This window comes from Ixodes scapularis, unplaced genomic scaffold (assembly GCF_016920785.2).
Source record: "Ixodes scapularis isolate PalLabHiFi unplaced genomic scaffold, ASM1692078v2 PGA_scaffold7__128_contigs__length_106722199, whole genome shotgun sequence".
In the NCBI taxonomy this organism is placed as follows: Eukaryota; Metazoa; Arthropoda; class Arachnida; order Ixodida; family Ixodidae; genus Ixodes; species Ixodes scapularis.
Window position 1 is genome coordinate 20,708,421 of NW_024609882.1, and position 21,999 is coordinate 20,730,419.

Here is a 21,999-nt window from a genome sequence, read left to right on the forward strand (position 1 = left end):
TTACCAAGACGTAAGCGTTTCGAACGCTGAAAGTATCGCTTTTTCCCCTGACAACCAAATCTCGTAGGAACTACTTCGCGCCGCGTATGAACATTGCGCAAAACTTGCTTTTTTCTTGATGTGAAAACGGGTATAGTAGCCCGGCCCACGCCACGTCCTCACCCGAGGAGGACGTGACCAACAAGGCGTTTTCAAACATAAGCCCGCGTTTGAGCAGAAACCAGATTCGCGCGAGATAAAGCGCATGCGCAGTACCGACGGCAGCGCCACCCGGCAGCTTCATGGCGTCAAAGGGTTGAGTTGGTGCGCGCAATTGCAGGCGGCTGCGTCCAGTACCGCTACGTGCTCATCATCCTGGGGTTCTTCGGCCTCGCCAACGTGTACGGCATGCGGGTGAACCTGAACGTGGCGCTGGTGGCCATGGTGAACCACACCGCCGTCCAGGAGAACACCGTGCCAAGCGACTGCCCCCTGCCGAGCGCGGGCGGCAACGACACCAGTGCCGTTTTAAAAGTAAGCGGACGGCGTTTTTTCTTTTTTTTTTTTATGTTTCATTTTATATGCAGTTAAACATGCAGCGCCAAAAGTGCATTGTCGCGGCGGTCGTCGTCTTTAATATTAATAATAATAAATAATGTCTTTATTTCCCATCCGAGCGATGTGGAAGGTTGGGGGGAAAAGCTGAAGAAATCAGCTTCACGAGCTCTCCCCCCTCCCGAGAAATTATACAATATAAAAAGCAAAAAAGGCAGACACTACAGCACATCGCGCAGAAACACACTGTATCAATCATTCCAATTAACAAGGTTGTTTTTTTATGAGACTCACATATATAAACACTTCACAATCATAGCACTTCGATACTCATGACTTAATACTCGTGTTAGAAATGAAAAACTTTACTTTTTTTTTAATGCAGATTCCAGTTGTATATATTGCAGTTAATACAGAAATTGAGCTATTCTGGATGTTTGTGTTTCATCATTTGCTCCCCATAGCTCGTACTACACGAATAAATGTTCAATATGTCAATGATACGTGTGGGATATTGTGATTGTTCTTTTGCATAAACTTAGTAAGAAGATTCGTGTTGCGTCTGCTTCCTGTTTATAGATTATACTTAAACGAAATGCATGCATGTTATGTATGTTCATTATGCCATGTCTCTGAAAAAGTGGTGCAGGAGATGATCATTCAGAACGTTTTCTATATTTCTTTGTGTTTTCTTATGCAGTACGTAAAGTTTCTGCAAATTTAGAAGGGTCGCGTTTCCCCATACTAGATAACAGTAATTTGTACGCGAAAATAATAACGTGTTGTGTACGAGAAGTTTGACCGTAGTAGGTAAAATCTGTCGATGAATATCAGTTATACCTACGATACTCGAATATTTCGACACGACGTAGTTAATATGTTCTTCCCAAGTCATCCGTTCCGTGAAGAATACGTCAAGGGTTTTGAAGGCGCTGACTAATTCTATTTTTTGAATCGAGCACATTAATATCTTCATAAACTCATATATTTTTATTTTTTTGGGGGACGGAATAGGACGGCTTTAGTTTTACTTGTATTTATTTTTAGCGCTTTACTCAGAGTCCATCCTTCCAATTTTACGAGGGTAACATTTTCTTGGGAAATTAGTTCAGGGGGACAATTTGCGAAAAACAAAAATGTATTATCATCTTCAGAAATAACAAAATTTTGCGACGTTATGAATGTCTATACTATATCGTTCAAGTATGTGTTAAATAAAAACGGACCCAGGATATTTTCTTGCAGCACACCTAGTGAAATTGGTTTCATATCGGAGGAGTGACCATCCAGTTGTACAAATTGCTTACGACTACGTAGATACCATGTTAAGAGCGGTAAAGCGTTTCCGCGAAAACCATAAATTTCCAGCTTTTTTGATAGCAAGCCACGATTCTAATAATCAAAAGCATTTGTGAAATCCGCAAAAAATTGCGAGCGATAATGTTTTGTCTTCGAAATAATTTAGGATAAATTATTTCTGTTCTAATAGGGCGAGTTCTGTTGACCGATGTTTCCGGAAACCGAATTGCGCGTCATTCAATATAAAATGCTTATCGCGGAAATTAGATATTCTAGATATAACATTTTCCCGTCCCTTCGAAAAAATGGAAAAAGTGGAGCGGCAGACAACGGATGAGAGAAGGAGCCAAGTGACTGGCGCCCCGCTACGGCGAGACGCCGAAACACACTTCTTCCGAGCAAACAAGTGTGTTTCGGGTCCTCGCCGCTGCAAAAGCTTAGCGCAGTCGTCCAATTTCCCCGAGAAATGGCTCTTTGATGCCCTGTGCTACCAGATCCTCGCGCTCTACATCTTTGACCGGGCACTCTATGACTTCGTCCTGGGTAGATACGATCATTTCAGTAGCACAACTGAAATGAAAAAGGAGCTTGGATGGGTGCATTTTAACGAACGGCGTAAAAGGCTGCGCCTCAAATTGTTTTATTCGATTTATCTTAATCAAACAGGAATTTGTGCTGCAAAGTTCCTGCATTCATCATCTTACCGTTCTGCTCGTACAGACCATTGTTATAAGGTTCAGCCGTATCTCTCCAGGACAAAATTATGAGAGAGAGAGGGAATAAACTTTATTAAGGAATCCAATGGCTGCGAGGCCAACATTATCAAACACTTTTTTGTATTAACCATCGCAGAATGTAATTCATTACCGGCGGATGTGGTGTTCCGCGAGGCCGTACGTGGATCTTTGTTTTAATGCATTGTGCCCCCTTGCTATAATACCTATATAGGCGCTCTCACGAATAAAGAATAAAAACTTTTATTCCACGGAATGTGCCAGAAAGATGGCAATACTTTCATCAAAACGTCAAAGGCGTGGTGTTTGGCATTGTTCATTTCTAGTCTAAGAAATCCTAGAAAAGTTTACTTTAAAGTGAAAAAAAAAATCTACCGTTTATCTATAAAATTTTACTGTGAGTGTTGTCGTTTTTACCTTTTTTTATATTGACCGACGGAACTGGGTACACAAATCAAGTGACCTAAATTTTGAAGAGCGGTTTGTTCATTACGGAAGTGGGGCTATTACATATACTATACTGATTTGACGGGCAAATAAAAACACCCACCCGACACGCCTGTTTGACTTCAAATGAAAAGATCACTTTTGCTTTAAAATTATTAAATTACAATTATAAATTAATTGCAGAAAGTAATGAAACTACTTCGCAATCAATTTTCTCAGAGATATATTCAACTTTAAAGATGTTCGCTTGACAGTGGCGTTTAAGCACTGAAATGCATTTGTCCATTAGCATGTCTGACCGTTGAAGATTCATTGTAAGGGATTTGACGTTTGTCACATCGGGTGCCTTTGTTTCACCTACTTCCTTACCGGTACGACAGTGAGCTGAGCTTTGAGTGTGATATGAATCAGTCTCACCAGAAATCTGAGTTTTACGCTCTATCGCCTCAGTTAAAAGTAAAAGTAAGCTATGAGCGTAAATAGGCACCGAACAAACCCAACGGAGACTCTAAATATTATGAAAATTGCCGACATGGAGTCGTGTTCAGGTATTTCAAAGCATGGAACGCATTTCAACCGAACTCCCAATCCCAAAACATTGCCCTTCCATCCGTTCGTGCATTTTTCCCGCTAAATTTTAGCCGAGAAAGAGGTGTTGTGTGACCTAAAAACCGAAGCAGTTTCCCCGCTAAATTAAGCGGGAAAATTGACGTCACGTGATCCAAACACCAGTGCAGTTTTACCGCCTATTTAAGCGGCAAATTCAGACCTGTAAAACAATTATGTTTCCGCGCGAAATGTAGCCGGGGGAAATTGACGTCATGTGACCTCAACACCAATTTCATTTAGTCGCTAAACTTAGCGGGGAAACCGAATGCACTATAGGACTTTAAAAATAAAAGTCGCTGCCAATGTTTTTTTTCTTCTCATGGTACGCTTTACAGCCACAACATTTTGCTTCTTTTCTCCTCATCTTGACCATGTAACTACATTCCGTCGCTTAATTTATGGGGGGCATTGCCCCTGCGGGTGTCATGGCTTTGACAGTCCATTGCTCAGCTGTGTCTGTTCACGGTCGGCGCCCTCCGACGTCTCGGCGCTTTCATAGCGTCACGAGTGGACAGAAGGGAAATGAGGTAGACGTTTTTAAGGGCGATTTCACCTGTCGGTGATGCTGTAGAGAACAAAGCTCGTGGCATGCGATTTCACATGTCGGTGATGGCTCGTGGCATGTAATGAAATCGTAGAAAGAATAGTTGGAATTGTAGTTTACATTTCGGGATTACATGAAACCGAAAAGTAGTTGAATTCCAGCTACGATTACTGCGAGTCAAATTTGTGAATTACAATTACAAATTACCCCGAACAGTAAATAAGTTACAATAATTAGCTTACTGCGACGGAACGACAGTCTCCAAGCGTGAATTACGAGGCGGCCCCGATGGAGCGTTGGCCCTTTGAATTCGGGACAGCATAATGTGGTTTCTCAACAGATTGCGATGAAATTTGGCACAGAGGTGTGCGTGGTGACTAGGTGCGTTGTTTTAGCAAAAATATGCAAGGACGAGTTTTAAATCACTTTCAATCTCAAAGTATTTAAAAGGGAGCGTCTATAGTTTTTTTAGTGTGATAAATATGCAAGTAGGTAAGACGAAATTATAACTACTATTTATAATTCGTCGCTCCAATCTTTGCAAAACCCCCAAACATGCATCCGGGAACAACTGTGACCTAAATTGCGGATTGTTTTTTTTGTTTTTTTACTCGACTATGTTTAGTATCGCTTTTAAAATAATACCACGTGTAGAACCTTTCATTGCCTTTAAAATTAAGCGAAGTTTGTGTCTTTATTATGTAAGAGGACTGAGAAATAAATTATGAAACAAGGAAGGTTTTCACTTTTTGTTCAATTTCAGCACGCTGTATAAAAAAAAAAACTTTTTTTAATATTTCTCGCGTCGCGTTTATTTTACATGACTCTTTTAGCCAGCATACATTCCATTAGAGGTATATATGCACTAGTTTTGAGTTTTAAGCCTCGAAATATGCTTAAAGAAAGCAAATGCTGATGGTAGGTTAATGGGTTATAGCTGTATATTTTATTCTTTATTATATTAATCTAAGGGACGTTTAATACATAATCATATAAAATACATTCATGTCGTTAGGCGTATAATAACGAGTTTGCAATTCCAAACATCTAAACACTATAAAATCACATCGGCCGAAAACCGGTTTTCAGACAATTTCCCCCGGTGCCATTATTGGAGAGGCCTCAAGCCTAATCCGTATGCGCTACATAATATATACTACGTTAGAAATATAAAAGTATAATATTGTAAGACATTAGAGTAAAATACACTTCCTATTGGAAACCTAGGTTTTTAAATGCGAAATTTTATATTTTTAATGCGAAATTCATGTTGATAACAAAGCAGAATCATTTTTTAGCATTCTTAGAGGCTTAAAACTCAACACTAGTGCATATACCTCTAGCGGAATGTATTCTGGGTAAACAAAAAATGTAACAAAAAACGCGACGCAAAAAAAAAAATTAATTTTTTTGTCTGAAACTGAACGAAAAGTGAAAACTTTTTATATTTCAGAATTTATTCATCAGTACTCGTACATGATAAAGGCACAAACCTTGCTTAATTTGGAAGGCAATGAAAGGTTATACGCGTGGTCTTATTTTAAAGAACAAAACTAAACATAGTCGACTAAAAAATAAAATCTGCAGTTTAGGTCACAGTTGTTCGCGGAAGCATGTTTGGGGATTTTTACAAAGATTGGATCAACGAATAATACATAGTAGTTGGAATGTCGTTTTACCGACTTGCATGCATATAGCAAAAAAAAAAAGAATATATATATATATATATATATATATATATATATATATATATATATATATATATATATATATATATATATATATATATATATATATATATATATATATATATATATATATAGAAGCTCTCTTTTGAATATTTTGAGATTGAGAGTGGTTCAAGAACGCCACACACGACAATCGTCAAAACCCACCATCGGCCTTTGCTCTTTTATTAGCATAATTAGAGGCTTAAAACTCAAAACCTGTGCCAATACCTCTAATGGAATGTATTCTGGGTAAAAAAAAAAGGGGTCTGAAGAGAACACGACGCGAGAAAAACAGAACAATTTAAAATGTTTTTTTTTTTTTTTTTTATACAGCTTGCTGAAATTGAACGAAAAGTGAAAACCTTCTCTGTTTCATAATTTATTTATCAGTACTACATGATAAAGGCACAAACTTTGTTTAATTTGGAAGAAAATAAAAGGTTTAACATGTGGTACAATTTTAAAAGCAATGCTAAACATAGTCGACTAAAAAAAAAAGGCAATTTAGGTCACAGTTGTTCGCGGAGGCATGTTTGGGGATTTTTACAAAGATTAGAGCGAAAAATAATAAATAGTAATTATAATGTCATTTTACCTACTTGCATTTATATCACACTAAAAAAATATATAGAGGCTCTCTTTTGTACTTTGAGATTGAGACTGATTCAAAAACGGCACACACGACAATTGCCAAAACCTCGTCGGTCTTTCCCGCTTCTTTGAGATTTTTTCCTCAGAAACTAAACATGTCAGGACATCAAATTAAAAAGGATTATTCTTCTTGGAACATGCGCCACGATATAGAAAAATTTGAGGCAAAATAAAAAATACAACTGCACCTCGTTGCCTGAATCCAAATGAAACCGCCCAAATATATATACATATATATATATACAGGGTGTTTTTTTTATTCTTACACATTTGTTTAAAAACAACCTTGAAAGCCACACTAATGCGGTTTGTGCAGGTGGGTTATACGGCCAGGGGGACATTATGTGGGTGGCTAATCTTTGCGATAAGTCGGCTAATTAATTAAAATTCGTTAATTAACTTTTTAATACTGGAAATAAACATATGGTTTCAATTAGAAACTTGCTGAGCATCATCGAAAACCACTAAATCAACTATTTTTAGCAAGATATAATGCCGGGGCAGCATTTTACGGCGTTCTGTAAAAACACTCCGTTTGGACGCGTTTCTAGATTTCGGTTTCTTATCGGAGCGGATCTACGCACCCGCGATCCTGCGCCCCGGTGGCTAAGACGCGCAACACACGTGCGCCGTAGGCCTGGTTCACACTTGCGAATCGGCGGGCGAACCTGCAAGAATTCGGCCGCCGGGCGTAGCGTCCACTGTGCATTGCCGCGGCCGATTCCGCTTCGGCGGCGGCGGATTAACTGTAAGTGTGAACCAGGCCGTACTCCCCTCCATTCTACGAGGGAGGCGAGGAGATGGCTTCGCGCCGCGACCGCCGGGGAGCAGGATCGCGGGCGCGTAGATGCGCTCCGATAAGAAACCGAAATCTAGAAACGCGTCCAAATGGAACGCTTTTACAGAACGCCGTAAAATGCTGCCCCGGCGTTATATCCTTCCAAAAATAGTTGATTTAGTGGTTTTCGATGATGCTCTACAAGTTTCTAATTGAAACCATATGTTTATTTGCACTAATTAAAAAGTTAATTAACGAATTTTAATTAATTAGCCGACTTATAAATATATATATATATATATATATATATATATATATATATATATATTATTTTTTGCGGAAAGGGTTTGATTTACATCATCATAGTAAAACCGGTCTGATTTAAATCATGACTATGATGATTTAAATCAAATTGATTTTTGTTCCCCACTCTGACAATGGGCCACTGTGCCGCTTGTTTAGAACAAAGTAAAAGAGACTAAAACAAATTCTGTATCTTCCACCCGTTTCTGTGTTTGTCTGTCATAATGAAACGCCACAAGGACCTTTAGTGTGGGTGATCGGTAGCCGGGCGGGTAGCGCGGATAGCGCACCACAGCTCGGAGCACTTGGAAGCGAAAGCGCGCGCTCCAGAACCCATTGGTCCCGGGACTCGGTCCCCTCCCTTGCCCCGTTTCTATCTGGACGAGCATCGAACCGGCGTGCGGTCGTGTAGTGTCACCCCTGCGTGATGCACGTTAAATACCCGGCACAAGGTCTTCCCCGCGATACCCTCCACCTTTTCCACTGAGTAGCGGGGCGTAGGCCGAAGATGAGGCGAGTGCCTCCTGGCCTCGTCTCCCCACCTCTCCGGCGTTCGCCCCGGTACAAAGTGACGAGAGTGGAGCGTTTCGTGGGAGGAGATTGTCCAGGTTTTCGTAAAAACCGACGACCAGTTCGCGCTTTCCACTTTTCTCTCGCTTCCTCCTCTCCCTCCTTCTATCCTGTCCACCGTTGCCCGTTTCCTTCTACCCCACGCTGAGGAGGATCTTCTGCCTTGCAGAATCTCGAGTATGGTCGTCGGCCTTTCACTTGTAGCGCAACGGCCGAGCTGCCAGACGCTCCCCTGCCTAAACAAACGCGCAACACAAACGTGGCGAAACCCCGAGCCTGCGGATAAAGACGACACATATACTAAAAAGGGCCACGTACACTAAAATATACCTTTTAGTGTGTGCGTCGTCTTTTACCCGCAGTCTAGGGTTTTTGGTCATGCCCAGTACTCACCAGCTCGTTTTCGCCCGTACATTCAGTTGACACAACACAACTACTTACCCACAACCGTGTTATTTGTTTATGCCGCGTGAAAAAAAAAAAAAAAAGAAAAAAGTTAAACGTTCGCTTGGAAACAAGCAAACATTTTTTTTTTGTGGTTTAGGTTGTATCGTTATATATTTTCTAATAACAAATCACCACATGCAGAGTGGAAACTGTCACCGGTTCGGGCCACGGCCCACTGATAAAAGAAACTGTCCCTGATCACGGGGTGGTGATGTCAACATGTACAGGCGCGTAGAATGCGGTGTGTGTGTCGTTTGTACTTTTCGTCATCCGGAGCCCACGTAACTCGTGTACGGCTGACGCGACTGCGATGTGGTTTCGTATCGGTGTGCGAGTCTATGTGGAGATGACGATCAATGCTGCAGATGGGTTTCCTGGACCGTGAGATAAGGAGGAAGCAGTGTCGCGGACTGCCGCTACTTGCGAAAAATTCTGCATGCGGTATACCCACGTGCTAGCAACGTGCGTGGGCTCCGCTTTTTATGGCAGCGTCCTCTTTGTTTCATTATTCGTGTACTCTGTTTATCTATACTGCTCCAGCCCCTTTGGGGCCGAAGCAGGAGTGAATGTTTGAAGTACAACTGATACACTTTTCACCGAAACATTACAACATTTATCTTCAAATCCAATCAGCTGCACACACCATATATCTATAGCTTAGTTTTTTTTTAATTTGGTAATTCATGGTTGATTTATAGAATTATTATACACATTAATAGGGTGCATAAACAATAAAATATACAACACGACGACTGTATACTATACAATAAGGAAGTGGTGCTGCCTCTTTTCGTTTTCTACGGAAAGTGTCGACGCAGTGAACCTATACGAAGAGGAACTTCGCTAATGCGTATCACATATCATTGCCACGATAAGATGACAAAAAAAAAAGTTGCTTAGAATGCAGGCAAGGTCGCGTGTTTAAATGCTCAGGCTGAGACTTACAATAATGTATAAGATAAATGATCTTATTAATCGCTTCAAACGTAACTTTTAGTTAAAAAAGAAATTAACCCAAGCTGTAACTGTTCGACTTCAAAGCTGCGCGCTTGAATTTTAATTTAAGCGAAAGAGTACTCTGTTTCACACTTAGCGTGCAACGCTGTCAAAGCTACTGGCACGAGCGTGGGGCTTGATCTCGTTGACCATGTGCAGGCGTTCTCGCGCAAGCAAACCCGTATAGATGAAGCCACGCGTTGGCGCCAGTAATCCCCAGGTGGCGGGTTCGAATCCCGACCGAGGTGCCCGCAATATGACGGAGGCTTATTGCGGAGAAGGCGCCGTGTAACCGAGCTTTCGGTTGCACGTCAAAAGATCCCCAGGTGGTCGAAATTAATCCTCAGTCCTCCGTTGGGGCGTGCCAGATGCCCGTCGTTGGTTTGGCACGTAAAACCCCCAAATTTGACTTTTGGCGCCAGTAGATTTGACAGCGTTGCACGCTAAGTATGATACAGTATAGAGTTGGAAAGTTACAGCCTGTGTTCAACAGACAAAAGAAAAAAAAAACTTTTTTTTTTTCCGACTTATTACCCCGACACCATAAGGCTCTCAATCCTTGACGTCATCCCTTATCCGCTAGCGCTACATTCTATTTCTGGGGAAGGCAATGCGCAGTTTATTTTTCTACGCGGCGGAATTCGTGCGGTTCGATGCTGTCGTCTCCTGCGCACTCAGCCGGAAAACTGGGCTCCAGCGTGTAACGAGCTCCAACTTTCGCCTGCAGAGCTATGTTTTAGGGCGATGGATTTATACGTTTGGGAATGTCAAGACGTAACTCTGTATACCTGTGACAGGTTGATAAGCACCCTTGACATTTACAGCGGCAGGTGCCGTTCAAACCGCTTGTGACTCGAAACGCTTCATTAGTGGGTACGCGAGTGAAAAAGAGAAAAAGAAAGAGAACAATTGGTGGTTTTAGAGAGATTGGTGGTACATGAGTGTTTTTATTTAGGCTGTTGTCTGTGCCATTCAAGCTTCGGCCTCGGCGTGATCAGGGCAGGGTGAGAAAAATAATAATTAAAAAATAATAAATCGGATTTATTTTTTTAAGTCAAATGTATTTGATTTAAATTAGGTTTATTTGGTTTAAATCAGATTAATTTAACTCGCTGTAGCTAAAAAATAGCCCTTCATTATTACTTGATGTAATTTTAAACGTGGCAGTTGATTTATCAATCCGTCCGATCACTGATAACAGCGCGGAAGAAAGAGTTACTGTAACCTAAAGTACAATTTAGTTATGAACCTTTTATTGATGTAAACCTACAGCATCACTAAAACCAAAATGGCTTGATTTTTAAGGTAGATAAAAGCTTTATTTGCTTTTTATTTCACGTTCTAATTTGCTAGCAATTGAAAATCAAGCTCAACGCTCCAATTCGCTCATAAAATAACTTCTTTTTGCATGTCTTCAGCCTTAATATATATATATATATATGTATATATATATATATATATTTATTTATTTGATTGGTGAGTTGCTTCTAAGTTTAAATAGAAAACAAATGCACATAGAAATCATTAAAATATACACAGAGAGTGAACAAAAATAGTATATTGTTTTTGTAGGAAAGGCTTTATTTAAATCATCATAATAAAACTGGTATGCTTTAAATCACGATTTAAATAATTTAATTCACGATCGAAATCATAATAATTTTTGTTCGCCTCCGTGGAGAGGGGGACCTTACATAGGGGGCTTATCGCCGCCATAAATAAAGCAAATAACTAAAGCGTTTTTTAATAAACGTATGCTTTTCTTTGTGTTTAATGTCTAAGGCGCGTCTGCTTTGACCTTGAGCTTGATGACGTATTTTTATGGTGCGCTCCGATGGGAAACTGAAACCTGTAAACGCGTTCTAAATTATCATTTTTTTTTCCTTGTTATTTTTTTTTTAATGCGACTACTCGTTTTGAGGAAAACCCGGCGGTGTCCTTCGTTTGTCAGCGTGGAAGAAAGGGAGAAGGAAGGGGGGCGGGTGACGGTGGCGAGGCTCCCATTGGTCCGAAGCGCTGACGTGAGCACGCGTCAACCTCTCCCTCTCTGCCCGGCGCTGACATACTGACAGACACCGCCGGGTTTTTGTCGAAACAAGACCTTTCGTTTTCGTCAAAATCACGCGCTCAGCTTGCGCGCAGTCAGAGAGGTGGAGGCGCCGCGCGACACCTCGTAGTTGACAAAGCCTTAGTGCTGAATGAGATGGCGTCATCAGAGAAGGCCAACGCTGAATACGACTTGGGAACGTCAGCGCTCGGCTTCGAGTCAAGTTTGAGCCGAACCTTGACGAAATCGTCGCGTCCAACCTGTGCCCATCGTTGTTCTCTTTTTTTTTTATTCTGACGATGCCATCTCATTCTGCACTGCGGTTTTGTTATCTAGGAGGTGTTGCGCCGCGGCACGGTCGAGTGCGGACGTGCTCAGTTGCTGCTCTGCCGTCGCCGGTTGTTCTTCACTCTGGGTTTCCGTAGTAGCGATGCGTGGGCTGTGATGTGTGTGTGTGTAGTTAAAACGATGGGTGAGTTTCCCTCTAGAATACGGTTCCTTCCACGAGTGGTATGGATGTGGTTCTTTCTAGGGAGCCTTCATGTGCGCTTTGCTCGGGTGATGCCACCCTTCGTAATACCATTCGCCGAAAAACCAGCAGCCACTTTAGTTCTCGGCGATAATCTGTGGGGCTTATAACCCTCCCGGAAACAAGCACCTTATCTCACAAGTTCAGAGCAGCGTTGTGGAACCCACGGAGGGAGGATTAGCATTTCCCCCCTCGGATGGGAGGAACGATGGACACAAAGGCGACTTTCCGGCGCACGGGGAAACAATGAGAGGAACAAAATGACGGTGGAAGAGGGTGGGGGAAAGAGAAACAGACAGTTGGCATCACTCTGTGCGAAGCGCATATGAAGGCACCCTAGTTCTTTCCAGAAGTGATATGGATAACCGTATAAAAGAGCGTCGACGTAGTCCGACAGGCAGAGTACAAATAAGGTGTGATAGGAGTTATAGGAAGATCCATTGGTGTATTCTTAGGAAATCCGTAAGCCTGACCATTAGGAAATGCCACACACGTCTTCCTTTGGAAAACACTAACAATGACGTTATGACGACGCCAAAAAAGAAGGCAGCAAGAGGAAGCAAAAGAGAAAGCCAGTGAAGGGGCCAGCGTTAGCGTTTCCCAAAGGGGGTTGAAAACGGCCGGCGTATCTCGTGCAGGACGGTCCGTTCGCCTGGGACCCCGTGGCGCAGGGGGTGGTGCTGGGGGCCTTCTTCTACGGCTACATCGTGACCCCGATCCCGGGGGGCCGCATGGCCGAGCGCTTCGGAGCCAAGTGGCTCTTCGGCCTCGGCACCCTCTTTACGGGCCTCCTGTCTCTGGCCATCCCGTCCGCAGCCTACGCTGGCCAGGGCTACCTCGTCGCCGTCAGAGTGCTCCAGGGCATCGGAGAGGTAGGAGACGCACGAGCTCGCTTGCTTTTTTAACTCCATTAGTTCGCTCCCTGCCCCTCCCAACTAAGCAGTTTTTTTTTTTTTTTTTTTTTTTAGAGCGCAGCTCTTAGACGCTTTTTCCTGCTTGAGCGACGTCGGCGTCGGCGTAATCGCGCGGTGCATTATGGGATGCGTGACGTCACTGATGACGTCATCAGTAACGTCACAGATGACGTCATCGGCATCCGCATCGTCATCATCACTGATGACGTCATCAGTGACGATGTTTTTTTATGGTTTTGTCTTGTGGTGTCACTTTTTGATGGCATGTAATTTGGTTTAACGTAAAACGTTTATGCTCGGTTTTTCGGGTGAAATGAAGCCTAAAAAAAAAGAAGCGTAACCGCGAATTTCTTCCGCTAAATTTAACGGAAAAATTGACGTCACGTGACCTATACGAAAATTCAGTTTTCCCGCTAGATTTAGCGGGAAAGTTGGCGTCACGTGACCTCTACACAAAATCAGTTTCCCCGCTAATTTTAGCGGGGAAAATAATGTCACGTAACTTCACGTCACGAACACTCCCTAATGCCAGGGCCCAGTGCGGTGTTTTGAGCGGAAACGGTCAATTGCACGGCTGAAATCGCCAACAACCACATCGCTACAAAAAAAAAAAAAATTTGGCAGCGGTTGCGGATGTGGAGTCACTTTTTATTTAAGTATAAATTCGAGATCATTGATTTCTTTTTTCTTCTATTTTCTAGATACAGATGGAATCGCGCAAATTCAATTGACGTTAGAAAACAAAAAAGAAAAAAAAAGGCCTGGAATTACCGTAAAATCTTGAGATAGCCCACCTAACGCCGAGAGCAAATCGGCTGAAAATATGGAGTGGGCTAACTTTCGGTGTACAATGAAGAAAAGTTAACAAAAAAGCTATTTTAAGGTCGCGTTCCTTCCAAACTTGTTCTGGTGGCGAGGGGCAACGAAGCAAAGTTGGCTGCAATTTCCATTCAGCAACGATCGCTTATATCCCGCCATAGCAAACTAGCCTCATTTACGCCGAAACCATCATTGATCCCAACATTACTATTACTATAGAGTGTGCTATCTCTTAGTGTTTAAAAAAACATAGTAAATCAAGCCAAAAATAGGGGTGGGCTATCTCTCGGGGGTGGGGCATCTCTCGGGAATTTACGGTATTCTGTCGCGGACGGCACAATTGCTGTGGCGGTAACTCGACCATGAAGTGTTATCGCGTGCCTTGCTCCGACGCTCGCATTGTGTCGGGGGTTGCACCATCCACAGTTCACCAAGTTATCGTGGAACGGAGGCGCTAAACCAAGGACGTTTCACGTAGCAACACAATTACAGACCAATGCGAGAAACAATTTTTTTTTTTTTGGCGATTTTCGTTTTGGTGTGTTTCGTTATTAGAGAATATCGAATCTATGCGTCGTTAAACCTCGCGCTTCGTGTGCGAACACTGGGATCTTAAAATCTCAAATGAACTGGCTCCTCGACGACTGTGAAAGCAAGGAAGTTACAGTTCCGAATAAACATAAGTCGAGTAAGGCCACACAAAAAGAGCGACCTCAGGATGCGAAGTGGGGTGCCACTGTACAGTAACGTGGCTCGAAAAGTACATTAGGTAAAATACGTCGTAGGTCGGAGTACTTTAGACATCAATTAACTGAGTTACTGAGGCAAAACTTTGCGTGCGGGAGATTAATTAATTTAATTTACCCTCGGGGTAAAAAAAAAATAAAACAAACAAAATAACAGTGGAGGGTACAAAATAGCTAAACAACAAGGAGTACATGGTTTGAAACGTTTGAACAAAAAAGAACACAATCAACAATTCCATAATGTAAGTGATGCGGGTAGATGCTTCCAATCATTCGAAACTCTAGGAATAAATGAAGCAAATTATTTGTTATAATGGCAATATGGAACGCTATACTTTGTGACGGTCATCGAAGCGTACAGAAACAAACGATGGAGGGTTGTTCTCAATTGATTTCCGAGTACAGTGCTGTGATGAAAAATTTTGTGAGACAAATACTAGAAATCTGCGGGGAAAAGTGTCGGGTTTTTTCTCACATGCGGGGAAAAAAACTCGGCTTTAGGATTAATGTGGATAATTTTTTTTGTGTGTGTTTATTTCCACTAAAAAGGGACCAAGGGAGTGAGAGAAAACAGCTGCTGTTGCAGCTTGGCGAAGCTTTGTTCAGCGCTGGACATCAGCAAATTTAAAGTGCAAAAGTAAATGAACTTATCAAATATCTTGTACAACATTTGATATGTTTAAAACGATACTAAACACATCTAATATGAATGCTATAATTGTTTTAATTTACATTCCAATGTGCACTTTTTTTTTTTTAAATTCAAGCTAACTTTTATATAACCTTGAGAAGTGAAGGGTGCCACGGCGGCCACTGTCGACGAGATTTGGCTGGCTGCCAAACACCTGCGCCGAAATTTTCCCAATGAAATAATAATGAATTGTTTATAATGTTCTGCATTAGATAACGGCAAGGTCTGAAACTTTGGCGTATAGGTCCGGACCCCTGGCGCTAAACGTGTGGATGGAAACTGGGCGTTCGGCGATGCGTAGTCTATTCCTGCAAGTTTCGGAAACTCGAGCACGTGGTCTGGCGCAGGGTGTCACGTATCCGGCCATCGAGGCGCAGGTGGCGCACTGGATCCCCGTGAACCAGCGCGCCACGGCCGTATCCCTCATCCACACCGGAGGCTTCTTCGGGGTGGCCGTCGGCATGTACATCTCGGGCCTGCTCTCGTCCACCGACTTCCTGGGCGGCTGGCCGTCCGTCTTCTACGTCTTCGGTAGGTCTCTCTCCCTCTCTTTCTGCTCATTTACCCAGAAGGCGCGTTCACACTTGCGGCTGGCGGCAGGCGACCACCGACGTACACACTGCGTGCAATGGCGAGTCGCTTCTTGGAAGCTGTCGGGAGCCGCCGTCGATTCCGCGCACCCCGCAGCCCGGGTTTGCGTTTCGCCGAGTATCTATTTGAGTCGTCTCACAGCTACACACGCGTCGTTGTTCTTACCTGAGAAAATACTCGTTATGTTGACCTGCGGTTTCTTGCAAAGAAGCACAATCCCTACATCGGCGCGCACTCGCTCGAGCTACCGCGTCCGTAGCACCTGTCAAGACAAAAGTGGCACGGATTTGCTGCCAGGCCGAGTTATTTTTCGGGTACTCGTTCAAATCGGAGCTGCTTTGTTTATGAAGAAATGGGTACTCTTTAATAGCGCTGACCAGCGCCGCCGCGGAGACCTCCGTGGCTCTGTATCCACGGCCGCTCTTACGAACCGAGGCGGTGGGCGGACATGTTGGTTTCTGCTTTTCGTACAGAAGTTCGGGTGTAAACAAAAGCGAGGCGCACTTACGTCACTTCCGAGGCGCCGCTGATTGGTTCTGCCGCGTGGCAACTCGGCGATAGGTCACAAGTTACGTGCTTCCCTATCCTAGTAGACAAGTCACAAGTCGCACAAATCGGTGTGGAAGAGACTGCACAAAACCGGTCGCTTTACAAAATTGCGAGGAGGGAAAGCACGCAGGCGATGTGTTAGGAAACATCATTGAAAGAAAACCTGAGACTGGGACAAATAAAAAAAAAAAACGGACAGCACGATTGAAAGAAAACTTGAGACTGGGACAAATGAAAAACCGACAGCACGACATAAATCCTATCCAATCGGGCCTGACTCTTGTCCTGAAAATGGGCGTACTGTACTTCCCGTGCCCTCTACGTCTACTAAGTTATGTTCGTTAATTGCTGGTGTTAATAAGTCGGTACTCGCGTCCCGATAGGCCCTCGTGCTAGCTTTACCTCGTGAAGACAAGGCACAATTAAAATGTCCCGTTAAAATAGTTGTCTCTTCTCTGTTAATGTCCTGCCTAATATTTTCAAAAAATACCGCTCTGTCATAGGCTGGACTTGATGCGTACGAACAAACTACATGCCACTCAATCGAACCGTAGAGAAAGCCGCAGACCACAAATCTACCCGCTAGGCAACTTCACTTCCTGCACAAGACTTGGCGACTTTCTTACAGCACACAGCCAGCCGACCTTCGTCGGGCACGCAAAGTAGCGCGACTTGAAACGTTGCACCATACCCTCCGTCTCCTTCTCCCCGTCCACCTTCGTCTCCTGAACTGCGAGAACTTCGATGACCAAGTCAGCAGATTGTACAGCTGGTTCTGCCTTCTTTTATAGGCCAGCCCACGGACGTTTAGTATTGCAAAGTTCAGAGACCCATTTAAAGCCATCGTTATTTCAAGGAGAAGAGCCCGGGAGCACACACCCCCTCCGCGGCACACTCGACTGGGATTTGCGCTTCGGGTGGCTCCTCTGCAACCCTCCGCGCTGTAGGAACTTGAGACCTCAGTCGTAGCCCCGGCCTTCTCACCAGAACCTCTTTGGACGGCGACTCCTCGGCTTTGGTGATCGCCATCTTGTCCTCGTACGTGACCTCGGTGTGGTTCCGCTTAAACGCCGCGCTTCGGCCGATGGCCGGTCTGCCGGCAGCCGATGGGCGGTCTGCGTCGCTTTTCTCCGGGTCGTCTCCGGAACCTCCAGCACCGAGAGCAGCGCGGCGCCTTGCACTCCCGTCGGACATGTCCCGTTTCCGTGGCAGTGGAGGCACTGCATGATTCTGCCCGGAACCAGCACGAGGGCTGACTCACCAGCGATGTTGGGGCAGGTCGTCTACCTTTATCCCGGTCTCTAGCTTCAGCAGGACTGTCCTGGTTGTCGACTCTTTCTGGTTGACGTCGTGTACGCGCCAGCGTTCCCGGGTGACTTCCGTTAACCTTCCGAAGGCCGCGAAAGCCGTCCGGGTGTCGTCATTATCGACGCCGCGCAGTACTCAGTGCAGCTTGAGCCTAATCTGTTGGTTTACCGGATCAATAATTAGGCAACGATGCCCTGTCACTTGCTGCTCGGGAACGGCGAGCAGCCGCTTCACGGCCTCCGAACCGTTGAGAACTTGAGAGTCACTCCCCAGACGTAGTTGAATTGGTACGCCCCAAGGCCACGACCTCAGGACACAGACAGAGCGCTCTGTCTGTGGCTACTTTCATCCGGTCCGTCGTCTTTAGCGCTGCATTCATTTTCTGAAGGTTTAGGATAGGCCGTCTTCTGCCGGCCACCCCCGTGTTGAGACATGGAACGTGACTGGCACTCTCACTATCGGCGCGCTCGGGAACAACAGCGCCACATGACGCGATTTTGCTGCTCCGATCGTCGGGCACTTGAGCTAATCTTTTTCCGTTCCAGCTGTAGCAGTCCAGGCAATGGCATCCCAAAAATTTTCGACCTTGTAGGACCTTGCTCGTATGTCGCCGTACAAAAGCACGGTGTTTGCAGCAATGTCGTCCAGTAACAATGTCGGCAAGATGACCTGATATTGACGCGTGCATGATCGAGAAGATACTCTTCATCTGGAACAGCTGTTCTCTAATGGGGGTCCTCGAAGCCCTGCCTCATCAGTCAAGCCCGGCAATAAAAGTTGTCTCTTCTCAGATTGAGAAGAAACGTTCCAATTTTCGGGCATGGTCTCTCGTGTGTATGTCAATAAGAGAAGTCTACTTCACACTAGCCCTTAGTTATTTCATTTCATTTCACTTATTATACTCTCAGGGCCCGAAGGCATTACAGAGAGGAGTGGAATTATACATAAATATAAAGTGAACGCAAAAAAAACAAAACAAAGTAAAATCATCAGCGTCAGTAAGTGAGCCTACGGATGCGGGAAGGCGATTCCAGTCGACGGGGGTCAGGGGTAGGAAGGAAGCATAAAAGGTGGACGTGATGCAGTAGGGGATTCCTACTTTTAGTGGATAATCGGTGCGCGGCGATATGTATGATGGTTCTTCCAACTTCCAACAATATCCAACTATTAAATCATTATCATAATTAACCTATAAATTTTCCTTTTCCCCGGTCACGAACGGGGTCCTCCGTCATCTGCGCCGATCCACAAGGAATCCGCGAAACATCAATGGTTGAGAACCACTGATCTACAAGATTCGGGTACACTTTTACCCCGACCGTAAACGATAAGGAGGCCAGAGTGACCTTGCCTTGTCCCTCTCGCCCTAGCTCTTTCCTGAACATTCTAGGTCGAATATTCGAGATGACGAGCATAGCAGATAAAGAGCCGTGCGCCGTATTGCCGATTCATTGGCTGATTCTCTCTCGCGATAGCCAGCTGTTCCGCTGACGTACCGTGGCCTGCTGCTGCTGCCGCCGTCGACGCTCCCTGCTGCTTTCTCGACGAGTGTTCTTCCTTCTCGTTTCTAGCCCACAAGTTCGCCCCCCCCCCCCCCCCCCCATTAAATCTTCATTCCGTTTTACTCTGCCTCATCGTCTGTCATTCGTCACAATATTTCTTATCTTCGATCCTGTTTCGGCTGTTGGTAAAGGTCGCTATCTCCGCTCCACTGGAGCCCGTGGTTCGAATGTCCGATGCGCTTGGCAGCCGGAAGAGTGGTCACGCAGATACGCTTGCACGGCTTGGGAACGAGCGGGGGTTTATATGTTTAGCTATCTTATCGAGTTCCTAAAAAAAACCCTGAAAAGAAAAAAAAATGTTCTTTTTTAACAATCTAGATGGGGCACGCATGTCAAAAAATCATTTTTTTAGAGCAGTATTGTCGGCGAGAGATTTATTTTAAATTCTGCGTGCAAAGTGCATGACGTCACGGAATGGTCATTCGCTCAACGAGATGATAATTCGTTCATATTAAAAATAGCGCAAAAAAGACGGGACAAACATACGAAGCACACAGGACAAGCGCTAACTGGCAACTGAAGTTTATTGAATGCTTCCAACTTTGCTGTCGCCGTGCACGCCCGTAGTCTCGTCTCAACAAAAAACACGGTGTACCGCCAAATCAGCAGATACAGCCCGCCCACCGCCTGTTCAAAAAGCACAATCCGAACGAGGAAAGGAAAAAAACGTTGCGTTAATATATACAAGTTAGATAGAGTTTATTTATTTATTTATTCAGATACCTACAGCGCCATGGGGCATTACAGTAGGGGGGGGGGAGAAGTTGGAAATGAAGAACATGAATAGTTATACAAAAGTTAAAATAGCAATATTCACAAGCCATAAATCTTTCAGTATCACAACAAAGTGCAGTTAATGAAACTGTACTCTTTCGGCTGCATATACACCGATGCGATGTGCACCGATGTGATCATTCGCTCTGTCCACCTCAACGTGAAGGCGAAGCCGATCCATCTCTCCTCCCCTTGCCTCCACGCGCCCGAAATGCAGAGAGAGAAAACAAGTGGAAAGGGGGAGACTACCGACTAAATCCTGTCTCGCGCCGTCAATATTGCTTTAAATTTTTTTTCTCGCGTAAAACTATGTTTTTGACACGCGTGTTCCATGAGCAGCCTAACTCGAGTTCACTCGACAGCCGCCAAAACTAAACCACCACGATTTTAAGGCTCATTGATACACTTGCGACTGCATACGAGTTACGACCGAGTGCGTTACGACCTCTTGGAACCTCTCACGACGAGAGAACACGCTTGCGAGCGAGGTGTTCGTGTGTTCACTATTGACTTGAAAACTTGTAGCAAATTGTTATAAGCGACCATTTCTCTTCTATAGTACGAACATTTGATCTGGTAAATACTGAAAAAAACCTTCGTTCTAGTGAAATGCAGATTTCAGGGTCACCTCATAGATGGCGCCACGGGATCAGAGTCGTCGTAAGCGGTTGTAAGCAGTCGCAAGTGTGTGAACCATCCATTACATTGTCTAAACACGAAAGTCAAACCTGGTTTTGGTTAGGTCCTGAATCGCGTCGTCAAAAAACATTTACCGAGACAGGGACGCTCTGTCGTGATCGCAGGCATCTGGACGTGCTTCTGGTTCCTCCTGTGGGCGCTGTTCACGTCCAACACGCCGGCAGACCACCACTGGGCGAGCGCTCGGGAGGTGTGCATGATCGAGGCCGACCTCGGAGACCAGAAGCCGACCTTGGTAAGAGACCGGGCCCGTTGGGACCACGTGTCGCCTGAGCTGTGACAGAAAGACCACCGTCCACAAGATGTGTTCGGACTACGGGGGTATCCATCACGATGGCGTCAACGCACTTTGTCCGATGCCGATGCTCTGATTGGTCGCAAAAAGTGTTACGCCAACGGTCGTTTTTTTTTTGTTTTTTTTTTTAAGTATAAATTTTTTTTATTGGTTTTTTTTATTTCAAAAATGTGTTCGTCCGTCTTTTTGTATTCCATTAAATTTAGCCAGGAAACGGAATTAATGTTAAGATCACGTGACGTCAGGCCACGTGTGTATGTTCTGTAGGTCACTTGACCTACAATTCGGCGAGAAAATTGATGCTTGTGCGCACGCGCATTGCCAACGCCGGCTGTGAGAAACCGCGGCCTTGTTTGTAATGTAGCACATTGGCGTATAATCTGCGTCGAAGGAGTGCGTCTCGAGTGCATCAAGTGCTCGCTTCCCAGGCTAGGCGCACACCCTGGCTGAAGATCTTCACTTCCCTTCCGGTGTTCGGCGTGGTGATGGCACACTTCGGAACCCACTGGCTGCAGTACGTCCTGGTCAGCGAGCTGCCCACTTACCTCGGCACCGTGCTTCACTACGACATCGACGACGTACGTCCTTTTCAAACTTGCGCAAAAATTGTAGAAAAAAAAACAACTATATTTTTTTCCGGATTACAAAACGGTTGCTTGAGTTCGCGGGTGCAAAACGCAAACGCACGGTCGACACATTTTTGTGGTACGTACTTGGGTATCTTTTTGATCGATGTTATGCAAATGTATACTCACCCCCATGCGTACCGTTCCACTGCGTATAATAGAGGAGCATTTAAGCAGGCTGTTCAGCGACACGTGCTTCCCATTTCG

The 21,999-nt window shown here is 44.5% G+C and overlaps 1 protein-coding gene across 1 annotated transcript in view; it reads left to right on the forward strand.

Moving 5' to 3' along the window:
• The window catches only part of LOC115314446 (sialin), a 32,932-nt gene that overhangs the window by 5,555 nt on the left and 5,378 nt on the right, over positions 1-21,999 (forward strand). The window contains exons 2-6 of the mRNA XM_042286497.1: positions 320-513; positions 12,857-13,090; positions 15,736-15,919; positions 20,976-21,106; positions 21,595-21,744. Coding sequence (XP_042142431.1) covers positions 320-513; positions 12,857-13,090; positions 15,736-15,919; positions 20,976-21,106; positions 21,595-21,744 — 893 coding nt within the window. The remainder of the gene's footprint in view (positions 1-319; positions 514-12,856; positions 13,091-15,735; positions 15,920-20,975; positions 21,107-21,594; positions 21,745-21,999) is intronic.